The sequence below is a fragment of the Coregonus clupeaformis genome, unplaced genomic scaffold (assembly GCF_020615455.1).
Source record: "Coregonus clupeaformis isolate EN_2021a unplaced genomic scaffold, ASM2061545v1 scaf1139, whole genome shotgun sequence".
Classification (NCBI taxonomy): Eukaryota; Metazoa; Chordata; class Actinopteri; order Salmoniformes; family Salmonidae; genus Coregonus; species Coregonus clupeaformis.
In genome coordinates, this window is record NW_025534593.1 from 78,872 (window position 1) to 98,148 (window position 19,277).

The window sequence follows — 19,277 nt, forward strand, 5'->3', positions numbered from 1 at the left end:
CACAAGGTCTGAGCAAGGCCCCCCCAAACTCCACTACCCCCATACATTTTTTTTATTCCAGGCGCAGATTGAAAAATGTGAGTATTATAGCTAATCTCATGCTATTTTACTGAGAGAACGGCTGAGAGAAAATGTTGCTGTTTTAGAGCTCAGGGATTTTTAAAAGACGGGACAATCTCAACTTTTTTTCCATAAATATTTGTAGTAATATTAACAAAATGTTTAATATATATTTTGATAGACCAAAGTATCAGCTATCACGCCAGGTAAAGGAACAACCTCCTAATTAATAAAACATTAAAAAAAAAAATGCAACCAACTGGATTTATGTAAACTCCATCAGACACCATAAAATACCTTCCATTTTTAAAATGATTATCAACAGGTGTTTAAAGGCCTTGATTATTTAATTCTAACATTAGGTTATTCAGATATGTAATACAAATCTCCAAACTTATTTTTTATTTTGCTTCATAGCACTATTAAATGCTCCGGGGCTAATTTAGCATTTTGGCATGTTTTTCTAGATTTAGAACATAAAACAACATTTATAAAGCAAACATTATCCCTTAGGTCTAGCACAGTAAAAACTTCAATTGCTTACGTTGTAGAACTGTGATAAAAAAAATTCCCCCCCTGAATATATACAACAGAAATATACTCCATCAGTGACGGAGTTGACAGGCCACTGACGGAGTTGACAACAGATACTCAAAACAGACATATTTTTTTGCCTCTAAAAATAAAAGTTCAATACAAACATTTGTAAAATATGGAAAATTATTCATTTGAAAATCCCCAATAAAAACATGATCATTCTATCAGATCTTTCAGCACTCGACGTTAGACTAAAATCTGACTGATTTTATGTTTTAAGGAGTTGACAAAAATAGCATTTTTCTTCTTCATTCAAGTGATATACACAGTAGTGATTTTGTTTTCCTCAGTTGGTTTATGACTCTAAAACCCAATTTATATGTAACATATTTAAAACAAAATTCATATTCTATCTTAATCTATCAGGCAGGTGGAGTTGTGCTGGTCGTTTGGGCTCAGCTTGTAGGGCGCTACAGTTTATGGTTGTGACCATGGTGATTCCAATAATGTTTGTTTAAATCTATCAAAAGTAGAGAACTTTCCAGAACATCTGTGGTCGTGTTTAAATATTATTTAAAGTCACTGAGGGCTTTTGCAAGAAATTACATAAGCTAATTTTTCTGTTAAAATCCATTATTGCCAGAATTTGAAACATTTTTTTGGAAAGGACGGGGACAACGGCATTTCCAGTAACAGAACCGACAAGGAAATTAATAATACTGAAGTATGAAACAAAAAAATATGTTCTTAAAAACTAAATGTAAATTTTAGGCTATAAAACTTTTAACTATAAAAAGAAAGTTTCCATGCTGGACAAGGATTGCCCCGACTTTGAATAATAAAAGAAAACGTTTGTTTTAAAGCAAATTTTGTGTAATTCTAAACATTTATTTTATGGCTTATGACGTGTTCATATGTTATTTGGGGGGCCCGACCTCCGGGGGTCCCCAAAGCTTGTGGGCTGTGGTGGTGTGTGCTATGCCAGTGGGTATTGCATGTATTAATTTGTGGATGTCCATCATCCATTTCGTATGATATGTTACGAATTACAATTAATGTGATATATTACGAATTGACCAAGACAGCATGACCATTACACAGGTACACCTTGTGTTGGGGGACAATAAAAGGCCACTCTAAAATGTGCAGTTTTGCCACACAAAACAACGCCACAGATGCCTCAAGTTTTGAGGGAGCGTGCAATTGGCATGATGACTGCAGTAATGTTCACCAGAGCTGTTGCCAGAGAATTGATTGTTAATTTCTCTACCATAAGCCGCCTCCAACGTCGGTTTCAGAGAGTTTGGCAGTACATCCAACCGGCATCACAATCGCAGACCACGTGTAACCACGCCAGCCCAAGACCTCCACATCCGGCTTCTTCACCTGCGGGATCGTCTGAGAGCAGCCACCCAGACAGCTGATGAAACTATGGGTTTGCACAACCAAAGAATTTCTGCACAATCTGTCAGAAACCGCCTCAGGGGAGCTCATCTGCGTGTTTGTCGTCCTCACCAGGGAATCGACCTGACTGCAGTTCGGCGTCGTAACAGATTACAGTGGGAAAATGCTCACCTTCGATGGCCATTGCCACGAGGGAGGAGTGTGCTCTTCACAGATGAATCTGTACCGGGCAGATGGCAGACAGCGTGTATGGAGTCGTGTGGGCGAGCAGTTTGCTGATGTCAACCTTGTGAACAGAGTGCCCCATGGTGGCGGTGGGGTTATGGTATGGGCAGGCATAAGCTACAGACAACGAAAACAAGTGCATTTTATCAATGGCAATTTGAATGCACAGAGACACCGTGACGAGATCCTGAGGCCCATTTTTGTGCCATTCACCCTCCGCCATCACCTCATGCTTCAGCATGATAATGCACGGCACCATGTCGCAAGGATCTGTACACAATTCCTGGAAGCTGAAAATGTCCCAGTTCTTCAATGGCCTGCATACTCACCAGACATGTCACCCATTGAGCATGTTTGGGATGCTCTGGATCGACGTGTACGACAGCGTGTTCCAGTTCCCACCAATATCCAGCAACATCGCACAGCCATTGAAGAGGAGTGGGACAACATTCCACAGGCCACAATCAACAGCCACATCAACTCTATGCAAAGGAGATGTGTCATGCTGCATGAGGCAAATGGTGGTCACACCAGATACTAACTGGTTTTCTGATCCACGCCCCTACCTTTTTTTTAAGGTATCTGTGACCAGATGCATATCTGTATTCCCAGTCATGTGAAATCCATAGATTAAGGCCTAATTTATTTATTTTAATTGACTGATTTCCTCATATGAACTGGAACTAAAATCTTTGAAATTGTTGCCTGTTACGGTTCATATTTTTGTTCAGTGTTACAACTCTGTTATATACGTACAACTGTTGCTTTTTTACAATTTACTTTCAGATCTTTGCCAACAGAGTCATACTTCCAGACGGGTAAAATGCCCAGCAGCCTTGTCAAGATGATCGCCACGTGGTTGAACTGGAGTATTTGTGTTCATACTTTTTGTCTCTCACGATTTGTTTTTGTGTCGGAGCCGAACCCAGACTGGTTTTCTGAGAAGGAATGAGAGGAGAGAACAATGCTAGAATATAATATACACATAGCTAGGGTGTTGACATGTCGGGAGTTCCTTAAAGGCAAGGAGAACACACACACACACACACACACACGCACGCACACGCACACGTATGAGCACGCACACGCACACGCACACACACACGCTCACACACGCACACACAGACACATGCGCACAGACACACACACACGCACACGCACGCACACGCACAAGCTCACACACGCACACGCACACACACACACACACACACACACGCTCACACACGCACACACACACACACGCACACACACGCACACACAGACACACGACACACAGACACACGCACACGCACACGCACACAGACACAGACACACACACACACACCCCTGATCCTTAAGTACCAGATATCAAAGATATTATTCCAACAGAACCTTACAGCCCTGTTTCATTTTGGATATCTGTCAGCTCACGAGTTAAAATGGGGTTTCATTTAATTTCCCCCCAGCGTAAATTCTTATTTATGATCAAAACATTTTCTTTAATTTACATCCTAATATAAAAGGCACTTTCCGTGTAGGCCGTTTTCATTACAGAGGCAAAAAATGCAATATAATATGAAAATAAAGCACTTTTTTAATATTCAATCAAGGATTTCTTTTCACAGACAGACAATGAGCACAGGGGGTTTGGTTCACGGTGAGGTGGCTAAGGATGCGTTCCAAATGACACCCTATTTCCCTATATAGTGCACTACTTTTGACCAGAGCCCCCCTATGGACACTATATAGGTCAATAGGGTGCCATTTGGGATACAGGCAAGGAGGCTGGTAGAAGGTTTGCTTGGTGGCTTCTTGAAACCGTATGACAACAAAATAAAAAATGTAAAATCTCACCACACATAATCCAGTAGATTGAGGAAAAGAACAGATTTGAATCGACTTGCGTGTATAGAGTGGGATGGCATTTACATGTTTAACCTCCGTAATCTGCAGAAGTGATATAATCTTACTGCTGAAGCTCTCTGAGAAAGAGACATAGATCTGCGCGTTTTCTGTGTGTCTTTACAGTACAACGGGATCGTCGCTAATTTGTATTTAAACGATGTATAACTTTTAGAATTGACTTGTGTAAATGTGTCACTTGATGTGTCACTTTTTTCCAAATGCAATCGAAGGGGTATGAATATAACATCGTTATATCAATCAACACTGATCCTCATCCCTTTCCAATGATCCAGACGTCCTTGTGAACAAATATAGAATCTCTCCCGTTGTTTTCTTTTTCCCCCACGCTCATATTCATAAAATAATGTTTGTAAGTTTAAGGAGTAATTTCTCAGGCTTACATTAAAAAATAAAATAAAAATGCCATGTCTATTTAAAGATTTTGTTATAAAGTTATAAAACATTTCATATTATCTACAATATATACAGCACATAGGGTCATTTTTTAAAAGTTTTTAAAAATGAGGTTGTGTCACAAATGGCACCCTATTTCCTTTATAGTGCACTACTATGGTTAAAAGTAGTGCACTAAATAGGGAATAGGGTGCTATTTGGGATGCAGGCTGTGTCTTTTGAGGATGAAAATCTACACTTCACAATTCACATTGTTATAAACAGTTGCAGTGAACAGTTTTGATGTGGAGTCTTTTGCCTTGAAGTCGTATGCGATGTCAACGTCATCAAATGTTGGAGATTTCCATAAGCTTTCTACCCACCTCCTGCGAGTCACCGTTCATCTTCAAAGGAATCTCAACCTCTAGTCTTTTCATTTGATGCTTCTTCAGTTTCTTGCAGCATATATAAGCAGTCAATGTGATGACAATGCTGAGTAGTCCTAGACAGGTGACTGACAGAGCTATGAGTACTGGCTGACAGGGGTACAACTCCTCTCTGCCAGGCCTCTCTGTCAGCTTCCCCACATACCACGGCTTCTCCTCGATCTGGATCTCGGCCTCCCTGGTGAGAAGACTCTGGATATAGCTCTCATTAGAAACCGTCTCGTTGACGAAGAGGTTGACCAGGACCGTGGAGTGGAGAGGTTCAGGCTGACCGTGGTCCGAGACTTTAACCAGCAGACTATAGAGACCGCGGTCGCTCAGTTCTCTCTTCAACGTGATATTCCCTGTGTCCGGGTCGATATCGAACGATCCCGGCTCGCCACCTTTCCTCTTGACGATGCTGTAGGCGATAACAGCGTTCATCCCTGTGTCTTTATCCACGGCGTACACCTCTGTGATGGAGGTCCCTGGGAGGGTGCTAGGTAACACCAGCATGTAGGACTGGTTAGACTGGGGGAACAAGACCACGGGAGGGTTATCGTTCACGTCAAGGAGGAGGACAGTAACCATGGTGATGCAGGAGAGCGCAGGTTCCCCTCCGTCGACCGCCTCGATCCAGAGGTAGTACGTCCCCTGCTGCTCCCGGTCCAGAGGGGTCCGGGCCCTTAGAGCGCCGCGGCCCGTGTCGATCACAAAGACGTCGCTGCCGTTGAGGATGGAGAGCGCCACCCAGCCGTTCTCGCCCGCGTCTGCATCTGTGACCGAGAGAACACCGATCTCGCCAAACCCCGGGAAGTTCTCTGGCACGAAGAATGTGAAGTCTTTATTGATGAAGCGCGGGCTTGTTGGGTAAAAATGAAATAAAATCAATCAATCAATCGAAAAACAAACAATCAATCAATCAATTAAATCAGCAGTTGTCACAAAGTGACAGCTCCTCCGTGTCTGGCCTGTCTCTTACCTGTTGTCATTGCGGTCCTGCACACTGATGACCACAGTAGCTATAGACTCTCTCCTGGGGGTCCCTCGGTCCACCGCCCGAACCATGAACCTGCAGAGGTTACAGTTTAGAGTTTAGAAACTATACAATATTACAACAACAATTTGACAAAACGTATTGCAGATTTAAAAAAAAAAACAATTTAGTGAGAGTTTTGGTACACCATGAACATCCATAGGCAGTTATGATACATTGTGTCATCCATACATCGGCCCCGCTTTAAATGACGTTCAGCTTATAAAGGCTTCATAAAACCTTCATAATGCCTGCCTAAGCACTACATACATGTGTTACAAAGCATCTATAATTGTATGTCATGCGTTATAAAGGGTACATAAGTGTGTTACAAAGCATCTATAACTGTATGTCATGCTTTATAAGGGTTCATAAATGTGTTACAAAGCATCTAGAACTGTATGTCATGCTTTATAAAGGGTACATAAGTGTGTTACAAAGCATCTATAACCGTATGTCATGCGTTATAAAGGGTACATAAGTGTGTTATAACATGTTGTGCTGCAGGATGACACATGCTCTAAAGAGAAGTCATGTTAGTCACATTACAATGACCTTGATGACAGCCCCCAACATAAGGAAATTAAAAGTGGCTTTCTTCTGAAACCAAGTTACATGTTCCTCAGTCAGTACACAAACAGAACAACATAACAAGCCATACCGTGGGGTGCTGGGCCCAGTCAGGTCTTTGACAACAATATAACAAGCCATACCGTGGGGTGCTGGGTCCAGTCAGGTCTTTGACAACAATATAACAAGCCATACCGTGGGGTGCTGGGCCCAGTCAGGTCTTTGACAACAATATAACAAGCCATACCGTGGGGTGCTGGGCCCAGTCATGTCTTTGACACAATATAACAAGCCATACCGTGGGGTGCTGGGCCCAGTCATGTCTTTGACACATTCACCCTCTCTCCCGCTGAAAGATCAGCCACATACCTTTGGTCATTCATAACACAAACATAAATATATCTCCCGAGTGGCGCAGTGGTCTAAGGCACTGTATCGCAGTGCTAACTGTGCCACTAGAGATCCTGGTTCGAATCCAGGCTCTGTCGTAGCCGGCCGCGACCGGGAGACCCATGGGGCGGTGCACAATTGGCCCAGGGGAGGGAATGGCCGGCAGGGATGTAGCTCAGTTGGTAGAGCGTGGGTTTGATTCCCACGGGGGGCCAGTATGTAAAAATAATGTATGCACTCACTAACTGTAAGTCGCTCTGGATAAGAGTGTCTGCTAAATGACGTAAATGTATGTTGGGCAAGGTTGTTATCTGACACATCACTGCTTTAATACTAATGGTGTTGTATGTTGACCTTCTATTAAGGCAAGTCGTCCAGGTCCTGAGGCAGCAAAGCATCCCCAAACCATCACACCACCACCATGCTTGACCTTTGGTATGATGTTCTTACTGTGGAATGCAGAGTTTGGTTTTCGCCAGGCATTACTGGAACCATGTCGTCCAAAAAGTTATACTTTTGAATCATCTGTCCATAGAACGTTCTTCCAAAAGTCTTGATGATCATCCAGGTGCTTTTTGGCAAACTTGAGTCAACTTTTTGGACGAGACTCTGTCGGAGCCGGCCGCGACCAGGAGACCCATGGGGCGGCGCACAATTGGCCAAGCGTCATCCAGGGTAGGGGAGGGAATGGCCGGCAGGGATGTAGCTCAGTTGGTAGAGCATGGCGTTTGCAACGCCAGGGTTGTGGGTTCGATTCCCACGGGGGGCCAGTATGAAAATAAAATACAAATAATGTATGCACTCACTAACTGTAAGTCGCTCTGGATAAGAGCGTCTGCTAAATGACAAAAAATGTAAAACAAATAAAATAAAAATGAGATGGGTCCCATTATGCCTGGCGAAAACCAAATACTGCATTCCACAGTAAGAACATCATACCAAAGGTCAAGCATGGTGGTGGTGGTGTGATGGTTTGGGGATGCTTTGCTGCCTCAGGACCTGGACGACTTGCCTTAATAGAAGGAACCATGAATTCTGCTCTGTATCAGAGAATTCTACAGGAGAATGTCAGACCATCTGTCTGTGAGCTGAAGCTGAAGCGCAGCAAGACAATGATCCAAAACACACAATCAAGTCTACATGAAAATTGCTAAAAAGCAACAAATTGGAAGTTTTGGAACGGCCTAGTCAAAGTCCAGACCTAATCCCAATTGAGATGTTGTGGCAGGACTTGAAACGAGCAGTTCATGCTTGAAAACCCACACGTCACTGAGTTAAAGCAGTTCTGCATGGAAGAGTGGGCCAAAATTCCTCCACAGCGACGTGAGAGACTGATCAACAACTACAGGAAGCATTTGGTTGGAGTCATTGCAGCTAAAGGTGGCACAACCAGTTATTGAGTGTAAGGGGGCAATTACTTTTTCACACAGGGGAATTGGGTGTTGCATAACTTTGTTTATGAAATAAATATGCAATTGTTGTGTTATTTGTTCACTTAGGTTCCCTTTATCTAATATTAGGTTTTGGTTGAAGATCTGATAACATTCAGTATCACAAATATGCAAAAGTAGAGAAAATTAGAAAGGGGGCAAATACTTTTTCATAGCACTGTGCTTAACTATGAACAACTGGTGACATGCCCCACAAGAGAAGATCCAATTCTGGATCACTGGTACAGTTCAATCTCATCTGCTTACCGTGCATTCCCTAGAGCTCCGCTGGGAAAATCTGACCACGCGACGCTGCTCCTCATTCCAAAGTATAAACAAAAACTCTAAATGATTAAACCAAAGTCCAAAACAGTTAAAATATGGTACACAGATGCCGTCAAAACTCTGAAAGGCTGTTTTGGAATACGATTTGGGATACCTTCAGAGCCTCACGTACCTCACTCGATGAGTACACAGATACTGTGACGTCATACATCCAGTTCTGTGTAGAGACGTGTATCCCCCCCAAAATCGTGATGTCATACGGCAACAGCAAGCCCTGGTTCTCAAAATAACTAGCTTTACTACGTAGGGAAAGAACTAGCTTTACTACGTAGGGAAAATAACTAGCTTTACTACGTAGGGAAAGAACTAGCTTTACTACATAGGGAAAGAACTAGCTTTACTACGTAGGGAAATAACTAGCTTTACTACGTAGGGAAATAACTAGCTTCACTACGTAGGGAAAATAACTAGCTTTACTACGTAGGGAAATAACTAGCTTTACTACGTAGGGAAAATAACTAGCTTTACTACGTAGGGAAATAACTAGCTTTACTATGTAGGGAAAATAACTAGCTTCACTACGTAGGGAAAATAACTAGCTTTACTACGTAGGGAAATAACTAGCTTTACTACGTAGGGAAAATAACTAGCTTTACTACGTAGGGAAATAACTAGCTTTACTATGTAGGGAAAATAACTAGCTTCACTACGTAGGGAAAATAACTAGCTTTACTACGTAGGGAAAATAACTAGCTTTACTACGTAGGGAAATAACTAGCTTTACTACGTAGGGAAATAACTAGCTTTACTACGTAGGGAAATAACTAGCTTTACTACGTAGGGAAAATAACTAGCTTTACTACATAGGGAAATAACTAGCTTTACTACGTAGGGAAATAACTAGCTTTACTATGTAGGGAAAATAACTAGCTTTACTGCGTAGGGAAATAACTAGCTTTACTACGTAGGGAAAATAACTAGCTTTACTACGTAGGGAAATAACTAGCTTTACTACGTAGGGAAAATAACTAGCTTTACTGCGTAGGGAAAATAACTAGCTTTACTACGTAGGGGAAATAACTAGCTTTACTACGTAGGGAAATAACTAGCTTCACTACGTAGGGAAAATAACTAGCTTTACTAAGTAGGGGAAAGAACTAGCTTTACTACGTAGGGGAAAGAACTAGCTTTACTACATAGGGAAAATAACTAGCTTTACTACGTAGGGAAAATAACTAGCTTCACTACGTAGGGAAAATAACTAGCTTTACTACGTAGGGAAAATAACTAGCTTCACTACGTAGGGAAAATAACTAGCTTTACTAAGTAGGGGAAAGAACTAGCTTTACTAAGTAGGGGAAAGAACTAGCTTTACTACATAGGGAAAATAACTAGCTTTACTACGTAGGGAAAATAACTAGCTTCACTACGTAGGGAAAATAACTAGCTTTACTAAGTAGGGGAAAGAACTAGCTTTACTACGTAGGGAAATAACTAGCTTTACTACATAGGGAAATAACTAGCTTTACTACGTAGGGGAAATAATTAGCTTTACTAAGTAGGGGAAATAACTAGCTTTACTACGTAGGGGAAATAATTAGCTTTACTACATAGGGAAATAACTAGCTTTACTACATAGGGAAATAACTAGCTTTACTAAGTAGGGGAAAGAACTAGCTTTACTACGTAGGGAAATAACTAGCTTTACTACATAGGGAAATAACTAGCTTTACTACGTAGGGGAAATAATTAGCTTTACTAAGTAGGGGAAATAACTAGCTTTACTACGTAGGGGAAATAATTAGCTTTACTACATAGGGAAATAATTAGCTTTACTACATAGGGAAATAACTAGCTTTACTACATAGGGAAATAACTAGCTTTACTACGTAGGGAAAATAACTAGCTTCACTACGTAGGGAAAATAACTAGCTTTACTAAGTAGGGGAAAGAACTAGCTTTACTACGTAGGGAAATAACTAGCTTTACTACATAGGGAAATAACTAGCTTTACTACGTAGGGGAAATAATTAGCTTTACTAAGTAGGGGAAATAACTAGCTTTACTACGTAGGGGAAATAATTAGCTTTACTACATAGGGAAATAACTAGCTTTACTACATAGGGAAATAACTAGCTTTACTACGTAGGGAAAATAACTAGCTTTACTACGTAGGGAAATAACTAGCTTTACTACATAGGGAAATAACTAGCTTTACTACATAGGGAAATAACTAGCTTTACTACGTAGGGAAAATAACTAGCTTTACTACGTAGGGGAAATAACTAGCTTTACTACGTAGGGAAATAACTAGCTTTACTACGTAGGGAAAATAACTAGCTTTACTACGTAGGGGAAATAATTAGCTTTACTACGTAGGGGAAAGAACTAGCTTTACTACGTAGGGGAAAGAACTAGCTTTACTGGGTAGGGAAAATAACTAGCTTTACTACATAGGGAAAATAACTAGCTTTACTACGTAGGGAAAATAACTAGCTTTACTAAGTAGGGGAAAGAACTAGCTTTACTACATAGGGAAATAACTAGCTTTACTACGTAGGGAAATAACTAGCTTTACTACGTAGGGAAAATAACTAGCTTTACTACGTAGGGGAAATAACTAGCTTTACTACATAGGGAAAATAACTAGCTTTACTACGTAGGGAAAATAACTAGCTTTACTAAGTAGGGGAAAGAACTAGCTTTACTACGTAGGGAAAATAACTAGCTTTACTACGTAGGGAAAATAACTAGCTTTACTACGTAGGGAAATAACTAGCTTTACTACGTAGGGAAAATAACTAGCTTTACTACGTAGGGAAATAACTAGCTTTACTGCGTAGGGAAATAACTAGCTTTACTACGTAGGGAAATAACTAGCTTTACTACATAGGGAAAATAACTAGCTTTACTACGTAGGGGAAATAATTAGCTTTACTACGTAGGGGAAATAATTAGCTTTACTACGTAGGGAAGATAACAGTGGAGATAAAGAAACATACCACCAACCTTCAGATCTACCATGCTGTACCATAAACACATACCACCAACCTTCAGATCTACCATGCTGTATCGTAAACACATACCACCAACCTTCAGATCTACCATGCTGTACCGTAAACACATACCACCAACCTTCAGATCTACCATGCTGTATCTTAAACACATACCACCAACCTTCAGATCTACCATGCTGTACCGTAAACACATACCACCAACCTTCTGATCTACCATGCTGTACCGTAAACACATACCACCAACCTTCTGATCTACCACGCTGTACCGTAAACACATACCACCAACCTTCAGATCTACCATGCTGTACCGTAAACACATACCACCAACCTTCAGATCTACCACGCTGTACCGTAAACACATACCACCAACCTTCAGATCTACCATGCTGTATCTTAAACACATACCACCAGCCTTCAGATCTACCATGCTGTACCGTAAACACATACCACCAACCTTCAGATCTACCATACTGTACCGTAAACACATACCACCAACCTTCAGATCTACCATGCTGTACCGTAAACACATACCACCAGCCTTCAGATCTACCATGCTGTACCGTAAACACATACCACCAACCTTCAGATCTACCATGCTGTACCGTAAACACATACCACCAACCTTCAGATCTACCATGCTGTATCTTAAACTCATACCACCAACCTTCAGATCTACCATACTGTATCTCAAACACATACCACCAACCTTCAGATCTACCATGCTGTATACCATAAACACATACCACCAACCTTCAGATCTACCATGCTGTACCGTAAACACATACCACCAAACTTCAGATCTACCATGCTGTACCGTAAACACATACCACCAACCTTCAGATCTACCATGCTGTATCTTAAACACATACCACCAACCTTCAGATCTACCATGCTGTATCTTAAACACATACCACCAACCTTCAGATCTACCATGCTGTACCGTAAACACATACCACCAAACTTCAGATCTACCATGCTGTATCTTAAACACATACCACCAACCTTCAGATCTACCATGCTGTATCTTAAACTCATACCACCAACCTTCAGATCTACCATGCTGTATCTTAAACACATACCACCAACCTTCAGATCTACCATGCTGTATACCATAAACACATACCACCAACCTTCAGATCTACCATGCTGTACCGTAAACACATACCACCAACCTTCAGATCTACCATGCTGTATCTTAAACACATACCACCAACCTTCAGATCTACCATGCTGTATCTTAAACACATACCACCAACCTTCAGATCTACCATGCTGTATCTTAAACACATACCACCAACCTTCAGATCTACCATGCTGTACCGTAAACACATACCACCAACCTTCAGATCTACCATGCTGTACCGTAAACACATACCACCAACCTTCAGATCTACCACGCTGTACCGTAAACACATACCACCAACCTTCAGATCTACCATGCTGTACCGTAAACACATACCACCAACCTTCAGATCTACCATGCTGTACCGTAAACACATACCACCAACCTTCAGATCTACCATGCTGTATCTTAAACACATACCACCAACCTTCAGATCTACCATGCTGTACCGTAAACAGATACCACCAACCTTCAGATCTACCATGCTGTACCATAAACACATACCACCAACCTTCAGATCTACCACGCTGTACCGTAAACACATACCACCAACCTTCAGATCTACCATGCTGTACCGTAAACACATACCACCAACCCTGGTTGGTATGGCAATAAAGTATCTTGTAAAAACTGGGGGAAAAACAGAAGAAAAAAAACGGGGAAATCTGAAACCTGGAAAAACTAAACCGAGCAAACGGAATATGGGGGGAAAAAACGGAATTAGGCAGAACATTCATACAGATATTAAAGGACCTACCAACGTGTTCTACTGTGCAGGACTACACTTTAGAGTGTGTCATACTGCAACAGAGAAGTTTTGGGGGATGTTGAGATCAGGTCCAATATTGGCTGTGCGCCCAAGAGGGAAAGAGGTTGAGCCATCCTAGAAAGGGTTTAGAGTAATATAATATATGCCATTTATCCAAAGTGACTTAGTCATGCGCACATACATCTTTACAGATGGGGTGGTCCCGGGAATCGAACCCCACTAACCTGGTGTTGCAATGCTCTACCAAGATCCATGACAAGGTTATGAATGCTTTGTGAAGCCTCAAATTAATATGATTTATACAGCCTTTATTGAGCAGTGCTCATGCCACCCTTTATAAAGAACAGGTTTATGTCATATTTGACATATATTTCATCTCCATTATCTCAATTTCAATTTGTTGTTTGTTTTTTTAGGCTTTTTTTGCGCTTTGAGATTATTTTCTGTAATGAAAAGCACCATATTAGTTAAATAAGTAAATTATTATTATTGTTACTATAAACGTATATACAGTGGGGAGAACAAGTATTTGATACACTGCCGATTTTGCAGGTTTTCCTACTTACAAAGCATGTAGAGGTCTGTAATTTTTTATCATAGGTACACTTCAACTGTGAGAGACGGAATCTAAAACAAAAATCCAGAAAATCACATTGTATGATTTTTAAGTAATTAATTTGCATTTTATTGCATGACATAAGTATTTGATCACCTACCAACCAGTAATAATTTCGGCTCTCACAGACCTGTTAGTTTTTCTTTAAGAAGCCCTCCTGTTCTCCACTCATTACCTGTATTAACTGCACCTGTTTGAACTCGTTACCTGTATAAAAGACACCTGTCCACACACTCAATCAAACAGACTCCAACCTCTCCACAATGACCAAGACCAGAGAGCTGTGTAAGGACATCAGGGATAAAATTGTAGACCTGCACAAGGCTGGGATGGGCTACAGGACAATAGGCAAGCAGCTTGGTGAGAAGGCAACAACTGTTGGCGCAATTATTAGAAAATGGAAGAAGTTCAAGATGACGGTCAATCACCCTCGGTCTGGGGCTCCATGCAAGATCTCACCTCGTGGGGCATCAATGATCATGAGGAAGGTGAGGGATCAGCCCAGAACTACACAGCAGGACCTGGTCAATGACCTGAAGAGAGCTGGGACCACAGTCTCAAATAAAACCATTAGTAACACACTACGCCGTCATGGATTAAAATCCTGCAGCGCACGCAAGGTCCCCCTGCTCAAGCCAGCGCATGTCCAGGCCCATCTGAAGTTTGCCAATGACCATCTGGATGATCCAGAGGAGGAATGGGAGAAGGTCATGTGGTCTGATGAGACAAAAATAGAGCTTTTGGTCTAAACTCCACTCGCCGTGTTTGGAGGAAGAAGAAGGATGAGTACAACCCCAAGAACACCATCCCAACCGTGAAGCATGGAGGTGGAAACATCATTCTTTGGGGATGCTTTTCTGCAAAGGGGACAGGACGACTGCACCGTATTGAGGGGAGGATGGATGGGGCCATGTGTATCGCGAGATCTTGGCCAACAACCTCCTTCCCTCAGTAAGAGCATTGAAGATGGGTCGTGGCTGGGTCTTCCAGCATGACAACGACCCGAAACACACAACCAGGGCAACTAAGGAGTTGCTCCGTAAGAAGCATCTCAAGGTCCTGGAGTGGCCTAGCCAGTCTCCAGACCTGAACCCAATAGAAAATCTTTGGAGGGAGCTGAAAGTCCGTATTGCCCAGTGACAGCCCCGAAACCTGAAGGATCTGAAGAAGGTCTGTATGGAGGAGTGGGCCAAAATCCCTGCTGCAGTGTGTGCAAACCTTGTCAAGACCTACAGGAAACGTATGATCTCTGTAATTGCAAACAAAGGTTTCTGTACCAAATATTAAGTTCTGCTTTTCTGATGTATCAAATACTTATGTCATGCAATAAAATGCAAATTATTACTTAAAAATCATACAATGTGATTTTCTGGATTTTTTAGATTCCGTCTCTCACAGTTGAAGTGTACCTATGATAAAAATTACAGACCTCTACATGCTTTGTAAGTAGGAAAACCTGCAAAATCGGCAGTGTATCAAATACTTGTTCTCGCCACGGCAGTTATAATTCATTTAATCCATCCAATATCAGTCATAATACATTACAATACATCATCAATATGCGACAGACCTGTAGGTCTGCTTCTCTTCGCGGTCCAGAGATGTGGACACGGTCAGCACACCGGTCAGCCTGTCCAGGAGAAAAACGGAGGGAGCGTCTGACCCTAGCAGGTAGATGACCTCTCCTCTGCCCTCACTGTCCTGGTCTGTGGCCTGGAGCCGGGTCAGGAAGGTGTTAGGAGGGTTATTCTCCTCCACAGAGACCTGAGAATAATAAGGATCACAAGGAAACAAATAAGTCATACATCAATAAGTAAATACATCAATAAATAAGTAAATACAAAAAAATATGTAAATACATCAATAAATAAGTAAATACAAAAATAAATACGTAAATGCATCAATAAATAAGTAAATACAAAATGAAATACAGAAATATAGAAATAAATAAGTAAATACAAAAATAAATACGTAAATACAAAAATAAATACGTAAATGCATCAATAAATAAGTCAATACAAAAATAAATACAGAAATACAGAAATAAATAAGTAAATACAAAAATAAATATGTGGGTAGACTTTTTTTTTTTTGAATCCTCTATATATTTTTTACATATATTTTTTTCCTCTATAATTTGCATTATTTTACTCAAATGGCTATGACAACTCTCTGTATTTTAAATAATATGTCCAATAAATGTCCAAAACCCTAAACCTAATCATAACCCATTCAATCATTCATGCATTCATACATTTATTCACTCACCTCATGCAGAGCCTGTTTGAAGACAGGCGCGTTGTCGTTCTCATCCAGAACCAGGATCTTAACGAAAGCCTTGATGACAAGTCCTTTTGGGTTCCTGGCCACTATAGTCAGCTCATATTCCTGCCTCTGCTCGTAGTCCAGCGGCTCCGTCGTCTCTAACAGATACTCGTTCTGAAACAGTTTGTAAGGTGACAGTCTGAACGGGCCGGATCCTTCCAGCAAGCATTCCGTCCTCTGTCCTCTCTGGTCCGTGTTCTTCACAGTGAAAAACGCGATTGGCGATAACGGCGGTTCGGACTCCTTCATCGTGACCACGCCGTCTTTCTCCGCTGCGATGTATCGCGGCATAATAACCGGAGGACCGGACGCCACCCGGATCACGTGCACCGTCACCATGGCGACGGCAGGGATGCACCCGGGCCCGTTGGCGAGGACAGTGAGTTTGTAGATCTTTCCGGTTATGGTGTTGATCTGACCAGCCAGTTTGATCACCCCGGTAACCCGGTCCAGATGGAAAAGTGCTCTAGTCTCCCGGGGAACGCGCTCGCTGTACGCATAGCTGATCACGGCGTTGGCGCCCTGGTCGGGGTCGAAGGCGTGTAACCTGGACAGGTGCGCTCCTTTAGTCGTATTCCCATATAGCGTCACGTTGACCTGTGACTCTGTGAACTGAGGACAGTTATCGTTGACATCAGTGATTATAATCCTTAACGTGGCGGTGCCAAGAAGAGGTGGTGACCCGCCGTCCTCTGCTATAATATCCGTTACGTACTCCCCCTGTCGTTCCCGGTCCAGCTCATTGGTCACGATGAGGAAGGGGGTCAGCTCACCCCCTTCGTTCTCCTCTACGTCCAGGGTGAACACCCCGAAGTCGCTGACCAGCCAGTACGTCTGGACCCCGTGGAACCCCAGATCAGGGTCTGTCGCTGACTGCTCCACCGCGAACCTCGCGTTGACCCGGGTGTTCTCCGGGACGGAAACCCTAATCTCGCCCGTCGGGAAACGCGGACGATTGTCGTTAACGTCCTCGACCAAGACCTTGACCTTAACCAGCTGGAAGTACTGCTGGGGTAGAACGAAGACGTCCAGGGAGAGCACGCAGCCCTGGTTGTGCTCTGAGGCGTCGGGGCAGAGCGTCTCCCTGTCGATCTCGTTCCCAGATGTAAACAGCTCCCCTGTGGTGCTGTTCAGAGAGACATACTGATCACTAAGCTTCTTCTGGGGCAGATTGAATAAAACAGGGGGATCAAGGGATAAATCCAAGTGTAAGTCGGAGCCCACGGACCCTATGAGTGTGCCGGAGGGCAATCCCTCTTTTATCTTATAGACCAGCTCTTTTGCTTGGCTGAAATTAGCAAAACAGGAGAGAGAGCTGGTGTAAAGCAGGAGTATGCACAAACCCTGAAATACAGACACAACACAGAAACGTGGGTTTAACATGTTGCAGACATGAGAGAATCAGCTTCAGGGGACAACAAACACGTCGACATATACCGTTATATTATGGTGTCAATAGCCTACAATAGTGAAGAAAAATCACTGAGTAAATAGAGTTTCTAAACAGGCACGTGTGTTTTTATTTAAAATACACGTTTCCTCTCTTTAACTCTTTCAGTAACAACTCATAGAACGTAGCCTTGGCTTTGAACCACAGACATTAAAATGTATTGAAAATAACATACATGCTATTATTAATTCAATTACATAACACATGTTGAAGTTGCCAGGTGACTTAAGCACCAGCAAACTCTCATTTGACATTGAACTATTGAACTATGAGGTATAAAAAAAAAAAGGTTTCTCTCTTTCTTTTTTTTATATAAAGACTAACTGCTACAAGACTACAATGATATTCCACTTACCCATGTTATTCCTCTTGAGCTAAGGCTGGTGCCTTTTCTGTTGAACATGTTTACTCCGCCTAGTTCAGTGTGGTGTCACCTATAGCCAGGAGCTGAGAGACGGAGCTAAAGCGTCAGAGGCATGTTGTTTGCTGAGCTGATCAGCGCCGGCAGAGCACATAGTCTCTGCAGAGAGTTTCATTTGCTGCCTTGTCGTGTTCTGAACTGAAAGAGTCATTCATCCCAGCACTGAGTCAGGACACACCCACAATATGCAAATATACACCCTGACGGCAACCAATGAAATTAGACAGCCCCTGGGATGGGGCAGGGAGAGGCAGTTCAGGATCTTGCCCTGTTTTTGTGCAGAGAGAGGGAGTGTGTGTGTGTGTGTGTGTGTGTGTGTGTGTGTGTGTGTGTGTGTGTGTGTGTGTGTGTGTGTGTGTGTGTGTGTGTGTGTGTGTGTGGAGTGTCCAAAACAGAGAGAAGAAGTACCCTTAGTAAATAGTAGTTGTGTTGTTTGGAGCCTGTTATTTCAGTAATTATGATTTACTGGAAGCCTTCAATATAGCACATCAACCCAACCTTTCTGAAATGTATGTTCCCTTAATGAACTGTATATAGATGTTGATGAGTGTAGGATGTTGTACTGCACTAATTGCAACACTTGAGTGTTTGAATTCTTGGATATTATATGCTTTTAACAATGCCCTCACGGTGGTATGTTCTCAACATAAAATGTCCCCGTATAGAGGTATGTTCTCAACATAAAATGTCCCCGTATAGAGGTATGTTCTCAACATAAAATGTCCCCTTATAGAGGTATGTTCTCAACATAAAATGTCCCCTTATAGAGGTATGTTCTCAACATAAAATGTCCCCTTATAGAGGTATGTTCTCAACATAAAATGTCCCCTTATAGAGGTATGTTCTCAACATAAAATGCCATACTGTAGGACTGTAGATCATTAACTCCATACTGTAGATCATTAACTCCATACTGT

The 19,277-nt window shown here is 42.1% G+C and overlaps 1 protein-coding gene across 1 annotated transcript; it reads right to left on the reverse strand.

Moving 5' to 3' along the window:
• Positions 1-4,346: 4,346 nt before the first annotated feature.
• On the reverse strand, positions 4,347-18,483 carry LOC123486324 (protocadherin-20-like). Its single transcript, XM_045217607.1, has 5 exons — positions 18,295-18,483; positions 16,433-17,833; positions 15,735-15,928; positions 5,911-6,000; positions 4,347-5,790 (listed from the first exon to the last, which is right to left on the reverse strand). The coding sequence occupies exons 1-5, from the start codon at positions 18,340-18,342 to the stop codon at positions 4,851-4,853; spliced, it is 2,673 nt and encodes an 890-aa protein (XP_045073542.1). The 5' UTR covers positions 18,343-18,483; the 3' UTR covers positions 4,347-4,850.
• Between the last annotated feature and the right edge of the window lie 794 nt (positions 18,484-19,277).

What these genes read in the sequence shown, in the direction of transcription:
- LOC123486324 (XM_045217607.1), bottom strand. Translation starts at nt 18,342, where the DNA reads ATGTTCAACAGAAAAGGCACCAGCCTTAGCTCAAGAGGAATAACATGG. An exon ending in TCAAACAGGCTCTGCATGAG is followed by an intron (nt 15,929 to 16,432) that starts GTGAGTGAATAA and finishes TATTATTCTCAG; the next exon opens with GTCTCTGTGGAGGAGAATAA. An exon ending in GAAGAGAAGCAGACCTACAG is followed by an intron (nt 6,001 to 15,734) that starts GTCTGTCGCATA and finishes TAACCTCTGCAG; the next exon opens with GTTCATGGTTCGGGCGGTGG.